Raw genomic sequence first — 19,242 nt, 5'->3', positions numbered from 1 at the left:
TACCCCTGAAAATTGCCTGCTGCACATTTAAATCTCACCTCTGATGTCCCTGCACCCAACAATGACCCCCCCCCATTCCCATAAGCTCCTTGTCTGGGCTGCCATGAGCCTTGGCCGTCTCTCCATTCAACACCCCGTGAATATTCATGTGGCTCCTGCCCTGTCTAGGAGCTGGGCACACCATGGACAGCAAGACAGCCAAAGTCCTTGATCTCATGGAACTTACTTGAGGAGACAGACACTAAATGAAAAAAAAAAAAAGCATAGAAAATTTATTGGGTGGTTAAAAGGACTATGAAGTCACCAAGGGTAGAGGAAGAAAAGGAAGGCATTACTGGAGACAACGGAGGCGAGCAGGGCTTCTGAGGAGGTGACATCCATCAAAACAAGATGTCACCTCCACCAAGATAAGGGTTGATAGGAGCAAAGGACTACCCACGGGATGGCAAGCCCCAGATCTATTAGAGCGTGCCCAGTGTGTCTGCGCAACGGCGGCAAAGCCCCCCCTGGCCAGAGCAGAGCAAACTGGGGCAAGTCTTGGGGTAGGGCACAGGGGGAGTCAGGAAGAAACCCAGTGATGAGAACATGGGACAGACCTTGACTCGTGCGGCAGCCCCTGTCAGGGAGAGGAATGCGTGACCCCCTGATGTGGCTCAAAGCTCTCCAGCTGCTGGGGTGGAGGCAAAATGGCAAGAGGTGAAAGTGGAAGGAAAGCAACCAGTAAGAGGCTCCCAGGGGGCGTTGGGCAAAGGCAGGGGACAGCTTAGGCGCCGGGTGGTGGGAGTGGGTGGGATCCTGATGTTTTGAAGGTAGAGCCAACAGGATTTGCTCACGATGGGGAGAGAGGAAGGAGAGAAAGAGAGGTGTCCGGGGTGACTGCCTGGCTCCTGGGTACCACACTGCACGTGGCCGTTTCCACATGTGTCTTCCCAGAATGTCTCCTGGAGGCAGGCAGTGTCCATCCCTTGGTAACCCTGTGCCTTTGTCACCAGGCCCATAGACTTCACGATGGCTGCAAACGAGGTGCCCCTGAGCACCTTTCCTGAGCCTCCCTTAGTTGTCGTGGCCTTTGGGGAAGAGACAGGCCATCCTGTCCTCAAGGCCTCCCTCAGTCTACAAAAGGGCTCTTATCTTTCCACATCATGAGCAACTGGCATGTCCCTCCCAGGGACGAAGGATCTGCACAACTCGGTTACACGGCAGCTGCCAAACCGCTGGGGAGACAGCAATTCTCAGCTTCAGCTTCAAGTGCCTCACAAGCCCAGTGGCATCCAGTGTCTGCCAAGCCCTGGTGAGCCACCCCCACCCCTGTTTAAGGCAGGCAAGAACACCTGTCCCCTTCACACGGGCGAGAAAACCGCCTCGAAAGTGGCAAGAATACGAGATGGCAGTGGCGGTGGCGTGAGTGAGAATGGCCCCTTCTCTCCTCGTGCTTGTGTGAAGCTGTCGAAGAGGAAGTCGATAAGGCTGTGCCGGGCAGCTGGGGCTTTGGAGTCAGGCAGCTCCCACATTTACCCATCATGTGTGACCCTGAGCTGATACCAAACGTCACTGAGTCTCAGAGTCTCAGTTTTCCCACTTGCAAAATAGGAATGATAATGCTGTCTATCCAACAGACCTCACAAGATTTATATTAGCACAGGAAATGCTTGGCACAGAGCTAACAGTAAGAACTTCATATATATATGTATGTATATATATGAATAAAATTGCTGCTGTTATTAGAGAAATCATATATGATTAGCACCAGTGCTGAACTCCATCTAGAGATCCTGGGCTCTGTACTGTGGTGCAAACACCAGGGAGAGACCCTGCTGGGTGGTAGCGTTAGACCCTGCTCCATCTCTTCCCTGCCATGTGACCTTTGGACAAATCATTTTGTGGGTGCAAACTTCAGTTTCTATATCTATAAAATGGGGACAATTCTACTACCTAACTCAGTAGGGTCTGGGGACCACAGAGTGTAATAACACATCCTAAGCATCTAGCACAGTGGCTGGGTACAGCAATGTGCTCAAGGTCATCAGTCAGAATCCGACGGGTGCCCTAGAGTTCCCAGCACACGTCACCCTAGAGCAGCAGTCTCTCGGGGCATACAGTGGATGCCAGTGAAATATACTGAGGTTTGGTCTTCTCTGTCTTGCCCAGAGCAACTCCCACTGGGCCTCCAGGTGTCAATTAAACACGGCCACCCTGTGGAAGTCATCTCTGCTATCCTTCAGCTGGACTCCTGCTCTTCCTCTCTGCTCCCATGACCCCCTCCTAGTCCCATGCAAGGACTGGTCACAGTGCTCATCACACAGCAAATTAAATCGTCTGTTTAACTGTCTGTCCACCCCAGAGGCGGTGTATTAGAATGACCAGAGCTGAAGAGGTAGATGATGAGGTCAGCCACAGCATTCCATCAGCTCTGTCTCCCAGGACTATGCCCGGCACCGAGTGGGAGCCCAGTATGACTTGGCTAAATGGATACATGGATGGCTGCATCCAAGGAAAGAAAGAGAGAAGAAGAAAGGAAAGAAAGAAGGGAGGGAGGGATGGAAGGAAGGGAGAAGAAAGAAGGGGAAGGTCTTGGCGAGGCTGCAGCCTCGTGCTAATAATCTCTGTCCTCCCCAGCTGGCTCCTCTTGCCTTGGACTTGCTACTCCACTGACTTGGTCCCTTCATCTGCAAAGCAAATGCCTGGTGCCCGGCCCTGATCCACCATCAGTTTCTACAGGTCTGACTCCAGCGCGCTGTCTTCTAGACAGTGGTCCCGCTCCTCGCAATTCACTTGCACGCAGCACATTCTCCATTTACTCTTCCAGGGGACAATGAAGGGGAAAAGAAAAATGATCAATTTATTTTCTTATTTAAATATGTCACAGAGATAAGCGAGCCAGATGATGAACATCTTAGTCAACATCTCCTCTTAGTCTGCCTGAGGGCTTCGAGAAACCTCCCGGGCTGGCTGGCATCGACAGCAGAGCCTAAGGCCCTTGTTTCTTCCCCAGCGCATGGGAGAGGGCCTGCCTGCCCGGCCAACCTCTGCAGCAGGTGCTGTGACCTCCATGGGCCCCAATCCACCATGCAATGTCAAGAGAGAATGTGCATCCCAGCCTGTTTCCAGAGAGGGGAGAGATGGCCACTGCATGTCGGGGAGGGCAAAGGGCTAGGAGCACACACATTCTTCAGTCTCTCTGTGATCTCCCCTCTCTCCCCATCCAAGGTGCAGTGGCTTGTGCAAACAGGGCTTGGAGGAAAGACCTTGGCATGCTTAGCTCAGCCCTGACCTGCCTGGCACCTCCCTGCACCTGTCCGGCAGCCCCTGCCCCATGAGGGAAACCTCAGGCCACCCCTTCACTGGGGAATAGGTACAGAAGTTTCTCCTTCGAGCGTGATGTATTAAGAGGTTCCTTTGGCCGCATACCCAAAGCCACGTTCTCCGGTTGGCTTTATCGGTTAGAAAGCTGGCATTTTGATCTCTCCATTTGACTCCTCTTGTGTTTTTCACTCACTTGATTCCCAACTTGGGAGGGAAAGAAAGGCATGGGGGTGGGAGGGTGTAGAGAAGGACTTGGACACGTGCACGTTCCCTGCTTGGGGTTCCCAGGCCCCTAAGGGTCTTCAAAGGCAGTAACGAGAGTTGCGAGCTATTTTCAATATTTCAAAGAGCCTAACAGAAACTGCATTTATCCGCGATCAAAATGCACAGGCCAAATAAATGCCAAGTGTCTGCTTCGGGCTGGAACAATTCCCAATCAGTGAGGTCACACTGCCCTTTGTCCATTCTGATTGGTGGGTCTAAGCCATGGCCCTCCAGGGACCCCAGAGGCTTGACAATTAAGGGATGTTGGTTTCCCTGAGCCCCTCTGCTTGACTGCATGAGAAACTGTAGCCCCTTGGCAAAGCTGCCCACTGCTTTGAAAGGGGAAATGGAAATGAGGCACGTTGGGGGGAATGAATGGAGGGTGCCTCAATATTAGATAAAGGGAAGAAGAATGAGGGTCCAAGAAGGTGCCTTTCCCAGGGCCAAAGAACAGCACCACCCAAGTCAGCAAAGGGAACAATTCACTGCCTCAAGTCACGCGATACACAGGGGATGGAAGAAGGCAGAGGACCCAGAAAGGGAGCTGGAGCTCGGGAACCGAACAGCAGAAAGGCAGATGGAAGGGCCCCATGGCTACTGCGGGCTGTTCCTTCCTTGCTGGGACCAGCCGGTGTCCTTGTGCAGTCTCCAGTGAACCCAACCAACCTCTGGGAACTCTAATGAACCCTGGCCCCGCCCCCCTGGCAGCGGCTCCCTGCAATTGTTGCGGGGTGAGTGGGATCAGGAGGGAGAGCTGATCTATGCCAACAGAGCTGGGAAACGGGAATAAAAATGCGGGAAAGAATCTGCATCTGTGCAGAGTGCCTTGAAACACGGGGTTCTTGGAAAGGACTCAGAGGACGGCAGAGCAGGCATAGCCATAAAAATGTTGGGTGTGTCCAGCACAGGAGAGACATCTAGGAGTCTTGCCCCTGTCCCCATCCCCATGGACCTCCTCCCCACCCATGCCCAGGGGGGCTCCTGGGCAGTGCACAGTGCACCTCTTTCTCTTGTCCTCCCACGAATGCCCCCGCCCTATCTGCAACTGGTGGGTAGAGCGATGGTAGAGCATCCTTTACATGCTGAGGGCTACCTGGGAAAGTGGGCCCAAGTGGAGACCCAGTCCTAGCGCTAACCCTGCCTAATTCTGTTCTGAGTGCTCAGTTCCTACAATCAGACTCCCCGTGGGAGAAGAAGAGAAAGCACCATGTGACCTCAGGGAGCCATGCTCTCCAATACGATGCTCCCAAAGACCTGTGTTTTGAGGGGTATCCAAAAAAAGCCCAGCTATTAATGAAAGAATCAATACTTCACCTTCCATTTGGCTAAGGTTCTTTGCACCCACCACAATCTCTGGAAACCCCAGAAGGAAGGGGCGTCAGTGGTCTATCAGTGAAATACCTTCCAGGGCCACCCTTATCCCACAGGCTTCAGATTCTCTGCCACTTCTTCAAGGGGTCCCAACTTCTCCTTGAGCTCTGTCTTGCATCCCTGAGAGGAAAGCCCCCCTGCCCCCTGTATCTCTCTGATGGATGTGTGGGCCAACAGCTGGAGGAACCCAAAACAGATGTGGAGAGCATACTGTATCTGCTGTCACAGTTGCAAGAGTGCAGGCTGCACATATCTGGGAGAAGAATGAGTTCCAAGTCAGAGCAGCACCAGTAAAGAGGCAGGAGAAGCTTGAGGAACTGTTTGGAAGGTAAGGTTCACAAGATTTGGCTAGCGAAAGGGGGTTGGTGGGGTGAAACTCAAGGATGATCCCTCATTCCTAGCTCAGGCAGATGCATGGCTACTGAAGCAATTGATTGAGGTGGGTGACAAGAGTCTGGGATGGTAAAAATGCTGGTGGTGGGAGTGAGTCAAATAGGTGACAAGGGGAAGGAAGAATTCCATTTGTGGCACACTGAGCGTGGGCTGGTGGACCAGTTGGTGGTATGCAGGTCTGGAATCCAAGAACAAGGTCTTCCTGGGAGACCTAAATATGGAGATTATCAGCATTTGGACAGCAGTGTCAACAGGAGGGAATGAAACAGAGAATAAAAAGAAAGGGCTAAGGCTAAAGGCCAGGCAGCACCAGCATTAGAGGAAAGCAAAAGTGGGAAGGAGTGCTGAGAGCATCAGATGCTGAACAGGGGAGGCGGAGAAGGACAGTGGGAAGGTCAAGAGGCAGCGAGGGCCAGACTGTGAAGGTCCAGAAGCCAAGAGAGACTCTCGGAGTTGGTAAATAGGAAGTCAGGTGGTGCCCTGGGCTGGAGCGCTTCCCCTGGAGTGGGAGGGTGGAAGCCAGATGACAGGCACGGAGAAACCACTTGGCAGACACCCTGCAGGAGGCGTGGTGGGATGGGAAAGAGACAGGGTGAGAGCCAAAAGGGGGTGCAGAGTCACGGAAGGTTGTTTTTTTTTTTTTAATTTTACTTTAAAGATGCAAATAAAGTATGTTCATGGACTAAAGGAAATTGTGGGGCTAGAGATATGGGGCTGGGGCAGGGATGTCAAGTAGAGTAGTGATATTCCCGGAGAACATGGGGTACAAGATTCTCACCACTTCCCTGCACAAATTCAGCAGCAAGTTCCACCCAGATGTTGCCCTTAACATCAACCTTTCTGGGAATCAGGAGAGGAGGCTGTTCAGTAGTGGGGGTGGGGGGCTGCCCCACACATGAGAAAGGGCCAGAATGGAGCCTGGGGTCCAGAGTGGCCAAGAGACACCAGAGATGGAGCTTAGTGAAAGGGGCCAATGAGAGCCAGGCAAGAGGAAAGAGAGGTGCAGGTTAACTTCTGATTTCAAAATCTGAGGCCCAAGGATATTGGAGGGGTCCAAATCCCCACAGGTCTACCCTCTTAACACCCTACCTAACCCTACTCTTTCCAAACCTACCAGTTCAAGCTTACTAAGGTGTTAATGGCTAACATCCCCCATAATATTTAATTATAAAAATGGTCAAACCAAAGATTTCAGCAATCAAGTCTTCCTGATGCCTAGGCTGACACAAAGCAGCTGGCTCATTGCTCTGTATCAGAAATTTCCACCACCCCCTAACCCAGCCTCTCGGCAACCCTTCGCCTTAGGAAATCTGCCATGACTGGGTGCAGCAACAGAGAACGGGAAAGGGAAACTCGCTGTTCTTTGAGGCTCCCAAAAGCAGCATCCAGGGTGTTCAGTCTGAGCTGACAACAGCTTGATGGGCATTCATTCATTCATTCTTCAATCATTCATTCATTCACAATCCTCAATGTGCCTACCTGGCTGCAGGCCCTGTCCTGGGCGCTAGGGACACCAAGTGAACAATAAGAGTCAAACCTTCTCCCTCAGTGGGCATGAAGGAGACCTTGGAACCCAGGGACAGGAGAGAGGCAAGCTCTGAGCCAGGCACTTGGCAAGCATGGACCTTTACACGCGTGACCTCAAGGGCAGGATTTTTGTCCCACCTGAACACTGTGGCAACTGAGGCCCAGAGTGAACCAGAACCACGATTCACTCCCAGTTGGCCTTCCTCCAAAGTCCATGCTCACAGAACGCACGCGAATCATGTTAAAAATCCATGGGAATTGTGTTAAGAATACAGATTCTGCTTCCATAGGTAGGAGGTAAGGCTTAGGAGACGGCATTTCCAAGAAACTTCCTGGAGAGACCCTGGGACCACTGGAAACCACAGACCACTGTTCCCCAAACTTGTCTGGTAGTGGAACCCACTTCCCCCAGGCACTCACTGAATAGTCCCTAGCTCACTTCCTGGAAGGATAAAGGAATGAATGGCTGGGTGGACCAGTGCCATCCACAGGCCACCCAGTGTCTCTGTACTTCCTGCCGCAGCATTCCTATTTACATAACTGGCCATGTGCCTCAGTTTCCCTGCTGAGTCCCTGGCTCCTCTCTGGGACTCTAGGCTCTCTAAATGCCCCTTCCCTGGACTAGGGCGCTGTGACCCTGGCAGCTTCCTCCCTCGGGACTGGGTCCTGCTCCCGCCAAGATGAGACAAGGGTTGGAATCTGAGCTTCTTGGCTGCCCTCCTCTAGCGCCTCCTCCTGGACCCCTGTCACCCTGAGGCTGGCCACCGCCACCTGCCTGCCCCCTCAGTCCTAAACCACCAGTTGCCTCCCCTCACAGCAGGCCCAGGGAAAGTGGCATGTTGGCGCTTTGTGTCCGCTCCTCCGTGAGTATTAAATCTAGAATAATGGGAATCAGCACACGGAGGAAGCTAAGGCTAAGACTCCCCTGAGCGTCCTGATTTCTCACCTAACAAATCCGGGGCTGGAGGAAGGACTTAGTGATTCAGGAGCTCCCAGCTGTCCTTCCCCCACCCACTGGCCTTTTGTGAAGTGCACTAAGCAGTTTAGGAATGCTAACGCTTTCCAGGCTCCTCTGGGGGGCTGCCTAATCTCATCAACACAAACCTGGTCATCCTGGTGACCACCTCTAGAGTGCTACAGCCTCTGGGGACAGGTCCCCAGTACCACCAGTGCTGGGGCTGGTAATCAAAGAGGGGCAGAGGGAGAAGAAGGAAGCAGGGTTGCTGCACCCAGCAGCCCAGGTGTGGGCTGACAGGTTGGTGGAGGCAGCCTCAGCTCCAAAGCCACTGGAGCCCTTCCTCTGCTCCTCCTTAGGCAGGGTCATCAAGGGGGTAGGGGAGCAGAGGAGCGCAGGTGGGCAGGGGCTTCTTTCAGTCCTGGGGAGCTGAAACCTGAGATATACTGCAGATGGCAATGCAGGCTGCAGAGAGAATCTGCTAAAGAGCAGGGACCCTGACATCACTCCAAATCCCCAAAAACAGGGCCTGCTGCTCTCAGCCTTCACTGGGCTGCTCCCTCTAAGCCATCCTGGTCCACGTCATCCTCCTGCAACCACACTCCTGCTCCTACTTGAAGAAGCTTTTGAATGAGGACAGGCTGGGGAAGGGAGGGTCCTGAGTGGGGTGGGGGTGCAGGCAAGAAGGTCAAGTTCAGGAAGAGCCTGTAACTGATGGTGAGGCTGAAGGTGAGAAGCGGGATGACTTTACAAAGAAGGAGAACAGCTTTGGAGTCCAGGGAAGTGGTGAGACAGGAGAAGAGGAGAACCCGAGGAGGAGAGGGGGCAGGCAGTGGGAACAGGAGTTTGGTAGAGAAGGGAAGGAAAAGAAGACAGGCAGAAAGATCAAGCTGGGGAGAGGCACACACTCCTGTGGCCCCAACACAGTGGAATACGATAGGTCTCCCTGGAGACAGAATGGTGAAATGTCAGGCCGCCTCAGCCCCAAGCAGGGAAGTTTTCTATTTTTATTTTGTTTCTTGAAAGTTTTGTGATGTTCATGCTGAGGCAGAATGATCCACGATTTATGGAGTGGGTTTCACGTACTCTATCAGTTCTAGGAGCTCCAAGAGGACAGGGCACAGAGCAGAGGGTACATGGCAGGACTCCCTGCAATCCTGCCTGCTGCCCTCTTGGGATGATGCACCAAGTACCCACCCCAAGACCTGCCTGCCCCAGAGCACCGGCCCTTCTTGTCTGCTTGTTCCTTCAGAGACCTGCAGTTCCCAGCCAACCCAAGCTGCCCGTCCCCTGCTCTGCTCAAAACCTCCCAGACTTCACGCTGCCTTTCAGGTAGCAGGAACCTCTCCCAGTCCTTGAACTTACTCAACCAAGCACCTCCACAGATAGCCCACCAGCCCAGGGCTCTTCCCATCCCCCGCTCCCCTCCCCGCCATCTGCTCACTACTACTGATTCTCAAGTGTATCCGCCACAGATTGCTCTCCTAGATGTGTCCCCTCGTCCCCGAATCTAGATAGTAGCCCCTCTTCATTTATTTTTTATTCTGGCAAAATATACATAAAATTTGAAGGACTGAGTAATTCCTCACATTCTCTAAATGTAGCATCCAATGATTAATTAATTTGTACTTTAATTGGGGTCTTTAGACAGCACAGGACCTTGAGCCAGAATAGAGAACTTCTGTAGGATCTGGAAGCCCAGGAGGGACAGGAAGGCTCTGGGTTCCTCAAAGCACACACACAGAGACCAGTCCTGCAAGAGAGAGGGTGCAGTTGGGCCTGGGGACCTAGCTGTCCCCAGTTCATCAGCGTTCATGTATTTCTCTACTTCTGCCTCCCCGAAAACACTGGATGATTTGACTTCATCTAAATGAAGTCTTTCTGTTTAAAGAAGGACCCCACAAACAACACAGATGAAAAATTTGAGGAAGTTCTTTGTAACCTCTAAAACTGACAGATGACAATATCTGGAAAATAAATAGAACTTCTTCAAATTAACCAAAAACAATTTTTTTTAAATTAAGACAGGAAATACAATTTTAAAATGGGCAAAGAATACGAATAAGCAGTTCACACAAAGAGAAACTCAAAGAGATAACAAGCATATAGCAGGCATTCAAACTTACTAGTAACCAGAGCAATGAAAATTAAAACAATAAAACAGCACTTTAAACTTGTTAAAATGGTAAAATTAGAAAGGAGGACAATATCAGGTATTGATGAGGATATGGGAATTCAGAGAAACTCTCGTACACTCTTTTTTAAAAAATATTTTTAGTTGTAGATGGACACAATACCTTTACTTTATTTATTTATTTATTTTTAATGTGGTGCTGAGGTTCGAACCCAATACCTCACACATGCTAGGCAAGAGCTCTACCACTGAGCTACCACTCCAGCCATCTTGTTCACTCTTAATAGAACTGGAACCTGCGATGGCAGTTCTGGAAAACACTATACAACAAATATACAGAATTAACATAATTAAGGAATCCCAATCCTGTATTTGCATAGCTCAAAGTTATTTCCAAACAGGATCCTAAGAGAGCACATACAAGGATATTCTTCAGAACTTCAGGCAAGGTGGGAAAGAGCTGTCAAGTTCTTCCAGGGATCTGTCCCAGGAATGGAGACATAAAATTCAATGGATGCAGAACTTACAATCAACACAGGAGTTAGAAACCCCAGACTAGACACACATAAAGAGCATAACTAGATCTTCAAAATCGGGTGTTGAGCAAATAAAGTAAGAAACCAGATGACATGTTATAGCTCAATATCAGTGATAGAAATTTAAAAGGCATATTTATACATATATATGTACACATATATACATACATACAAAAACAGCCCTACATATTTTATAAGGATCCATGCATATTTCAAGACTGAGTACCTTTTGGAGGAGAGAAGCAATAGCCTTAGGATCGGGGATGAAGGGAGGAAAACTTTTAAATAAGATAAGAAAGGCTATTGCAAAGACAGATGATCATAGAGTGTGACGGACTGAGAGTAAGGGGTGGGAGTCATTCTGTGTTACGCTCCTGTGAGAGGGAGGGGTGGTTTACAGAAGACAAGGAACAGCAACTGTGCCTTCCACATGACTCAGAAAGATTATCCCTGTGATATTTTCCTCTTTCCATGTTTCTTAGAACAAAATGTCATAGGAGATATGAATCCCACTGGTCCCTAAGAGTAGGCAAATTTCATCCTGTTAGAATTCAAGGGTCTCAGGTCAATTCTTGCCCCGACCCCATTCCAATGGCTGTGATCATGAAAGTGAAGCCCAAGCAGTCATTTCTCCCATGCTGAGCTCACAGTGCTGCCTCCTGGGAAGGAGCACAGGAGGAGGGTGCAGCCAGGATGTCTTATAAGCTGGGGAAGGAGATGGCTCATTTCCTCCCTTTGGAGTTACGGGGAGTAGTCACACAGGTTGCAGAGCAGAAGAATGGATCAGAGCTGGGAAACTCAGCAAGCCCTCCTTTACCCAGTGCCCAGACCCAGGAAGATGAAATGATTTGCTCATGGCCACATAGGTTGTTAGGGGCATGCGCAAGGCTGGGAGACTGGCTTGCTGACTCCCTAGCTAAAAAATGCCTTCCTCCTGACCACTCTAGGGCTCACCCTTCTGGGTCTGCACTATGACAAGAGACAGGAGGCCCCTCAGAGGTAGGGCTGCTATCGTCAAGATGGCTATTTTCACACTAAGAACATTTTAACATGGATTTAAAATAAACCATTAAACTTTCACCTCCTTCTTATTGGCAAGTAATGTGTCAGACACCCACACATCATCACCCAGCTTCACCAATCTCTCTCCATCCTTGACCTCCACTCCTGAAATTGCAATGGAGAGTGCAACTGGAGGGCAGTCAGTGGGACTCAGGCTGGGGTTGGGGAAGGGCTGGGAGTCAAGGCAGCAACCAGAAGGCGAATCTCCAGAGAACTGAGTCGACTCTACCACACTTGCTCATCTCAGGAAGAGCCATCAATCATTCTGCACAAAATGCCGGTGCATTCTGATAATACACTTGTATCTCAAATGGTCTAAATTTCAAAGTCTCTGCTTCCTCCCTTTAAAGTTGCAACCGTCACACTCGCTTACTTTCAATCAATAAATAGATGTAGCTACTTAATAATGGAACTTAGATTCTGTTTCTATCTGAAAACCTAGAAGATGGACACATACTTTTTTTTTTTTTTGAAGTTTCTGGATTATAATTGCACCTAATTGAGTATAAATGAGACGGTAGCAGGGAAAAAGTCTATTTGTGCTGCAATGTGAGCCTTTATTTTGTGCTCCAATGTGAGCCTTTCTTTTCTGCTCTAGACCACACTGAAGATTCTCAAGTAAATTTCTAAGAGGTGTTTGATGCTCTCAGTAATTTAACTATACATACATTATTTTTAGCATCACCCAAGTTCCTTATAATGACTTTCAAGGACAGGACTGACATCCCCTTACAAGACCAATTCACTTGAAAATTTTCCAACAATACAGAAACAAATACATAGAAAGTAAAAGGCCATTTCTGGTGTGGAAGCTTTCCAAAAGAGCAGAGTCATGGACATGAACCCCACTCCACCCAGGCCTCTGCTCCCCATGGGTACAGCCACCCAGCAGCTCTAGGGTAGGCACAGCACTTTTTTCTGATGTTGGACTTGACATGAACTGCCTTAATACTCCTCCTGGCTGGTGCCAAATGTATACGTCCCTAACAGGTTTCCTGGTGGTAGCCACACAGGAACTCCTAGCCTCTCGTTGAAGAATGACTCCCTTTAAGCAGAAGACAGGAGCCTCCAGCATTTTAGGACCCCTGTCATGTGGGACCAAAGGCTAAATACTAAATACTTCAGGGAAGGAAGAGACTGACCAAAGTGCAGAATCCCAGAAGGACGGTGAATAAAGGGAGGAGGACAGTCATGAGAGCCCACATCCAAGTTCCACCAAGATGAGTGTTTGGGACTAGAAACAACTGTGACTTTGTAGCTTTGGTAGAGAGGGACTTCCTGGATGAGTTCCTGGATGACTCCGATGTCCTGCTCTGCCCCACCTGCCATCCAGTGGGCACATGGGATGAGGCAGGTATGGGGCTGGGCCCTCTACATCTGATTTAGAATCTTTCCCATAACAGGAAAGACTTGTCCCCTTGCAGGCGGAGCATAGGTAGAGAGGGATGGACCACGGCTGCTTAAAGATTGGAAGTTTGGGATGCAGGCCTCCAGTGTCAAAAAGAAAAAAAAAAAAAAAAAAGAAGAAGAAGCCCAGCATAAGAGACGGGGACAGAAGGATCTCAAGGGAGCAGCACCTACTAAGTCCCTTGAGAAGTCAAATAGCAATGTGGTTCCAAGTAAGGGATTTGCAGTCAGGCAGACCTGGGCGAAACCAGGGCCAGGACACTTACTGTGTGGATGAATCATGTGACCTCTCTGGACCTGTTTCCTCGTCTGTCAACTAGGGCAATAATACCTCTGGCCTCACGGGGTTGCGGTGAGGACTAAGTTGATACATGCAAGTGATTTTGAGACAGTCAGAAGCATTAGCTATTAGGGTCACTCCCCTGGGCACCCAGCACGGCTTTCTGAGCACAGTAGGCAGAAGGAGGGCATGAGGAAGACATGCTCAAGGCACGCAGACTTCCTGGATGAAGTCCTGTTGAGCCCCACCTACCATTTAATGGGTACATGGGATGAGGCAGGTATGGGGCTGGGCCCTCTGCATCTGATTCAGAATCCTTCCCATAACAGGAAAGACTTGTCCCCTTGCAGGTGGAGAACCTGTGCCCTAGAGACGTCCGGCAATCAGCTAGGTCTCCAACAAGGAACATGTGGCTTTGCTGAGCAATCAGATTCCCTGAATCCTGCTGGCGTGACAGTGAGGATGACACAGGCGGGTCAGGCTCACAAGTCAAGGTGGTGCTGCTGAGGCCACCTGCTGGACTCCTCTGGACCAACGGAAACCTTGCCGCATTCCATACCCTGCAATCTGGTTCTCCAGTCCTCTTGCCCATGATTCAAAGTCTCCCCTTCAACAAGGTCACGTGATCACCAGCCCTCGATATGGCCAGCACTGTCTGCCGAATGATAGGCAGCTTGGTTTTTGTTTTGTTTTGTTTTGTTTTTTCCCAAGCCATAAGCCCACAATTCGATGGCAAATGGAAATTCCATACACACATTGGTGACAGAGCAGTTACAGTTAATTACCTTTCCTTGGCATGCTGGTGTGGGTGCCAAGGACTTGTTGCATCAGTTCAAAAATCTAGGGAGCTATTTCAGCAATCCATGGAAATCAGGCAACTGGGGACCAAGTGTCTTTGTCTTCAGAAACCAGCTGATTTCCATGACCCCCCAAACTCCTGATTTAGCCTCAATGGTCCCTGGAAAACTGTCCAAAGAAGGGGGAAAAAATAGCAAAATCAGGTTACTGATTTAACAGCCAACCATCAATCATTAATTCTATGCCAGGTGCTGCCTTCAGGAAGCTCACAGTTTAACAGGTAAAGCAGACATATAAATAATTTTAGAACCATTCAGTTTGTAGTGTAATTGAACACTGGGACAGTTGATGCTCCTGTTTGCAAGAGGCAGACTAAAAGCACACCCTTAGCTGACAAGAAAAGCAGGAGACGTGTTTAAAATGCAAATTTGATGTTCGATTGTTCTTAAGCCATGAAGGTAGTGGCATGGGGGGAATCAGAACTTGTTGGAACTCTTTATATTTGCAATTTAATATTACTTCTATTTTTAATTACTTACTAAGTGGATGGGTTGCATCATAGTCCTCCCAATGCTCAGAGCTTCTTCATTCAAAGAAAGGTGGCTACAGTTGAGAATAACCGAGGATATAAAATGGGCAGAAAGTGGCAGCCACCTAATGTGAGCAAGGAGCTGAGGATATTTCTAAGGTTCTGAGCTGGGTAACTGGGAAATTCTGGAGGCTTAGTGGAGAGGCTAATGAGCTTGTTTTGGAAGGGAAATGTGGAGGTGAGATGTCCAGGAGTCAACTAGATGTATGGGCTGTCTGGATCCAGAGTTTCCATGGACCAAGAAGCCAAGAGACATATATTAGGAGATGTCTTGGCAGGAGAGAACTGTCTGGAAGCTGCAGAGTGTGTAGTGGAAGAAATGGGCATGGATGAGCTCACCCAGGGAAAAGGGAAAAGGAATTGAATCCTGCAGGACACCATACTTCAGGGAGGGGAATAGTGTTAGCACTAGACACTGAGGTGAACACCTAAGAGTTAGGTGGAAAATAACAATGTCCAGAAGCCCAAGAAAGAGAAATTTTAAAAGGAATGACCCAAAAGGTTTAAAGTCACAAAAAGGAAGATAAGAACAGACCAAGTGGGGCTGGGGCTGTAGCTCAGTGGTACAGTGCTTGCCTAGCATGTGTGAGGCACAGGGTTCGATTCTCAGCACTGCATATAAATAAATGAAAACAGGGGTCCATCGACAATTTTTTAAAATATCATAAAAAGAACAGAAAAAGTACAATGGATTTGACAATATTGGTGGTTATCAGGGTTCTCTTCTAGAATGTTCCAGTGGAGTCCTAGGGGACAGAAAGCAGACCATAGAGAGTGCTGGGTAGTAGAGAAAGTGAGTGAAGACATCTTTGAGGGGATCGGACAGTAAAAGTCAGAAAGGGTGGGATAGTGGTTAAAAGAGATTAGGGGCACCAAGAAATCTCCCTGTCTTGTCTTATGTTAAAATGTACCTGTCTAGAAGCCATGAGAAAGGTGTTCCAAGGAGAGAGAGCTATTGATGGAGAGTGGGAGAACAGGTAACCGATGGAGGTTTCAAGGAGGCAGGGCTCAGAGGTGTTGAAAGAAGCAGGCAAAGGTGGGCAATGAGCCTGGGCTTCCCAAATCCTCATGCTTATTTCAGCCATTGATCCCTAAGTCAAGGAAGGGAGCAGGCTGAGTCCTAAGCATCTTTTAAAGTCAACAGTGTGAAGCAAACACAAAATGAATGTGTTCCACATTCTGCGGATCTCCTGTTACCAAGTCCATTTCCAATCTCTGCAGCCTGTAAAGCCAGACGGAGCATTTAAATGTAGGAAAGGTTTTATAAGAAATGAATGCACTGGAAGCCAGGGCAGGGCCTGAAGGGGCTACTACCCCTCCTCATTCCCTCCACAACCCCAACTTATCTACCCACAGAGCTGCAAGCAAATGGATCTCTATAAGGCCAGATTCCAGGGCCGCTGGCAATGGGCAAGCTCTCTGGTGAGTAGGCCTTATTCTCTCCCCAGGGGCATGCTATGCCCAAGGGGCAGGGACAAACCTAACCAGAAAAACAATCCAGCCAGATATGGAGTAATTCTCCAGTAAGCTAAATCATAGAGGGGACTCGCCTGAACAAACAGCCTAGAATCCTACTGGTCCGTAACAGCTGTACCCACCACCATCCCTGTGGCAAGTCTGTGCGACCAGCAGCGTCGGTGTGAGCATCCTTGCTGTGGGTGTGGGTGTGCTTGCGCGAGTCCAGAGCAGCCCAGCGCATGCATCACGGGCGCCCCTCTCTGGGTGTCAGTGGCTATGACTCTTAGGAGAACCTAAGAAAGTCCGGTCAAGTAGAAATGATAATCCAGGACTGGCTTGGGGCGCCCTTCCTGACTTGGAACCCCAATATAACGCGGCCAAGGGTAAGGCGACACAATTTGCGGAGACAGTTCACAAGATGCTGGAGCCAGTGGGCCAGGGAGCCACCACTCACTGTCCTGCTAGCAGAGGGGCACACTTTCTAAGAAGGGGCACAGGGGTTTGGGGAAGGTGGAGGCCAAAACCTTTAGAGATTCAATCAGTGCTTTGAAACAACAACAACAACCACACACACACACACACACACACACACACAAATACACACACACTAGGCCGGAGGTGCCTTGGATCCAGGCCCCCCCCCCCACCCCTGGCAGCAGGTGTTTCGGGTTTTCTTCCCCAGTGGGTGTCAGCCTCGGGGCTAAATGAAATGGGGCTCCAGGCGTCCCTTTTTGGATGCTCCCCATCAGGACATACGGAACTTTCTAGGTTGTGGCTACAGCTGAGCTTCGAAGGTGCCTTGGTTAAAGTGGGAGTGGACCAGTTGGGGCCAGTAGGCTCCACTGGGGACTAGGTTCCCTAGAAGGTCCGAGTGCCTCTTAGGACGAGCTGCAAGCTGCAGCCAGACATCGCGAAGTTCCGGGACTCTCCGCACCCGCCAGCTCTGCCGCCCTCCCGGACTCGGTTGCCGGGAGCGGGTCCCGCCGCCCGCGCCGGCGCTGCCGCAGCCCAGGCGCTCGGCTGCAGCAGGGCGCGGGAAAGGGCACTTTGGCGCGGAGTGGGAACCGAGGGGAATGTGGCGACGCGGAGCCTGGAGGAGACACTTCCTCCCCCGCCCTGGGCACAACCCCCGCCCCCGCCTCCCGTTATTCACACCCCCCAGCCCCCAGCTAAGCCCTCTTGCAAATAATGCGCCGGACCCCCGACGTGGGCGCGCGCCCACCTGCACCCCCCTCCTAGATCGGAAGCGCGAAGGGAGGGGACGCTTGGGGAGGGGGATGGCGGCCGCAGTCTCCGGGCGGCTCCGGCGGGGGCAAGGGTTTGAGTCGGAAGAAAAAAATGGGCGGGGGCAGGGAAGGACAGACCCTGCAGACGCGGATACGCTGAAGGGGCGCGCCGTTCCTCTCCAGCCCCCAGGACAGGCGTGCCAAGCAGAATCCGGAGCAGGGGGAGTAGGGCTCCGGGAAAGTTTATCCGCGAAAAGCCTGGCACCTCGGGGGCTGGGAGGCTAGAGAAACTGAAGCCACGGTCCTGGTGCCCCGCAACCCCCGGGCGGGGATGTCTGTCTCCCAGGCCCCCACACCGGCCGAATCCAGCCAAGTTGCGGCTGAGGTTGGGGAAAGCAATGAGGGTGAGGGTGGAGGTGAGGATGTGGTGGAGGGTTGGGTGGAGGATCAGGGGCTGGCAGAGGCGTAGATGAGAAGGAGGTGGGCAATTGGGAGGGGGAGGTTGAGACCAGGGTGGGGGCGGGGGAAGGCACTGGGACCGGGTCGAGGCTGGGTGGGCTCGGGTTCGGGTGGGGCGTTCAGTGGCCGCCGGCTCCCCGGCGCAGCCAGACTTACCAGCGGCGGCTGAGGCGCTGAGCAGCCCCCAGCCCAGCAGCAGCAGCAGCGGCGGCGGCGTTGGTGGCGGAGGGCGGCCCCAGCGGCTCCCGGCGCCCGGCACCAGAGCCGAAATCCCGGCTTCGCCGCGAGCTCTCCCCGCGGGGCACCCGCAGCGCCCCTGCTCCCGTCCCCGCGAGCGCGGCATGGCGCGGCCGGCAGCGCCGAGGGAGAGGCTCCGCTCGCCGCCGAGGAGAAAGGAGGTCAGGAGAGCTCTGGAGCTTTTTTCTGCTCGGAAAAAATCCCGGTACGCGGGAGCCCTGAGCTTCTGCGGCTGGAATGAACCAAGTGTCCGCCCGGCCGGGGAGAGGCGCGCTGCGCTCTCGGAAATGACTCGCTCCAATCCCGCTTCGCAGGGTTCGCGCCGGGGGGCGGGGGGGGGTGAATTATCCCCGGATTAATCACTCCGGAGCCGCTTCTCCGCCGCTCCAAATGCTGGGGGTGGAGGCGCAGCCAAGGAAAAAATATTGGGGGGTGGGGGTTCCTCTTCAGCGCCACCTCCACCTCCAGATAAACCACAAATTACATCTAAAGGGTTGTTTATTTCTGTTTGTTTTACAATTGACCAGATTCTTTTAAGTTCAGTCCTCCGGTTTGCATTTATGAGATTACCGTTAATGTACCCCCATATACATACACGTACACACATACACACAGTGACACAGGCATACACGCACTCACACACACAGGCACATACACACACGCCTCTTCCACGTTTAAGAATTGGAATACTGTCTGGGAATAGGTAACCAAATAAGGACGCGGTTCCCAAGTCGTGGCTCTTTGGAGCTAATCTTGGGTGGTGGCTTTGCAACTTGCAATCTTGGGCCGGGATGATGCTTCGGAGCCCCATTCACAATAGCGTCCTACCCCATCCCAGGAGAAGGGCGTGCGTCCATAGGCAGAGGAAGGGTTGATAATTGGAGAATTGATAGAACAGGGTGGATGTGTTTGGGGGGGTTGGGGTGGGTTACCCGTTCATTTGACTCTGCGCGGTCCTACCCTAGGTTTAAAACAAAATCTGAGGATGCAAGAAGGATGCCTGTGTGCGCGGGGATGGGGGTGGGGACTGAGGTTGGTGGAAGGACGGTGCAAGTTACTTGTACAATTTATTCTCAAATAACCGGACCTTTCTTTCTCTCCTCCTCCCCCTCCCAGCCATGGCCCCAAAGCAGGCGAGTTTCTCCCAAAGCCCTGAGCCATTCCCCACCTCTCCTCAGTAGCCACGGTTTCCAAGCCCCAAGGGCTCAGCTTAGGTCGCCACCCCATCCCCCACCCCGACTGG

General features: G+C 51.3%; 1 protein-coding gene across 1 annotated transcript in view; it reads right to left on the bottom strand.

Annotated features, from left to right (window-relative positions):
• Csmd2 (CUB and Sushi multiple domains 2) overlaps nt 1-18,105 on the bottom strand; it is a 535,133-nt gene extending 517,028 nt beyond the window's left edge. The window contains exon 1 of the mRNA XM_076862996.2: nt 17,919-18,105. Within this exon, the coding sequence (XP_076719111.2) occupies nt 17,919-18,105 (187 nt within the window). The remainder of the gene's footprint in view (nt 1-17,918) is intronic.
• Nucleotides 18,106-19,242: the final 1,137 nt, after the last annotated feature.

This window comes from Callospermophilus lateralis, chromosome 7 (assembly GCF_048772815.1).
Source record: "Callospermophilus lateralis isolate mCalLat2 chromosome 7, mCalLat2.hap1, whole genome shotgun sequence".
Taxonomy (NCBI): Eukaryota; Metazoa; Chordata; class Mammalia; order Rodentia; family Sciuridae; genus Callospermophilus; species Callospermophilus lateralis.
The sequence above is the reverse complement of the archived record's forward strand: the minus strand, read 5'-3'. Positions and strand labels throughout refer to the sequence as shown.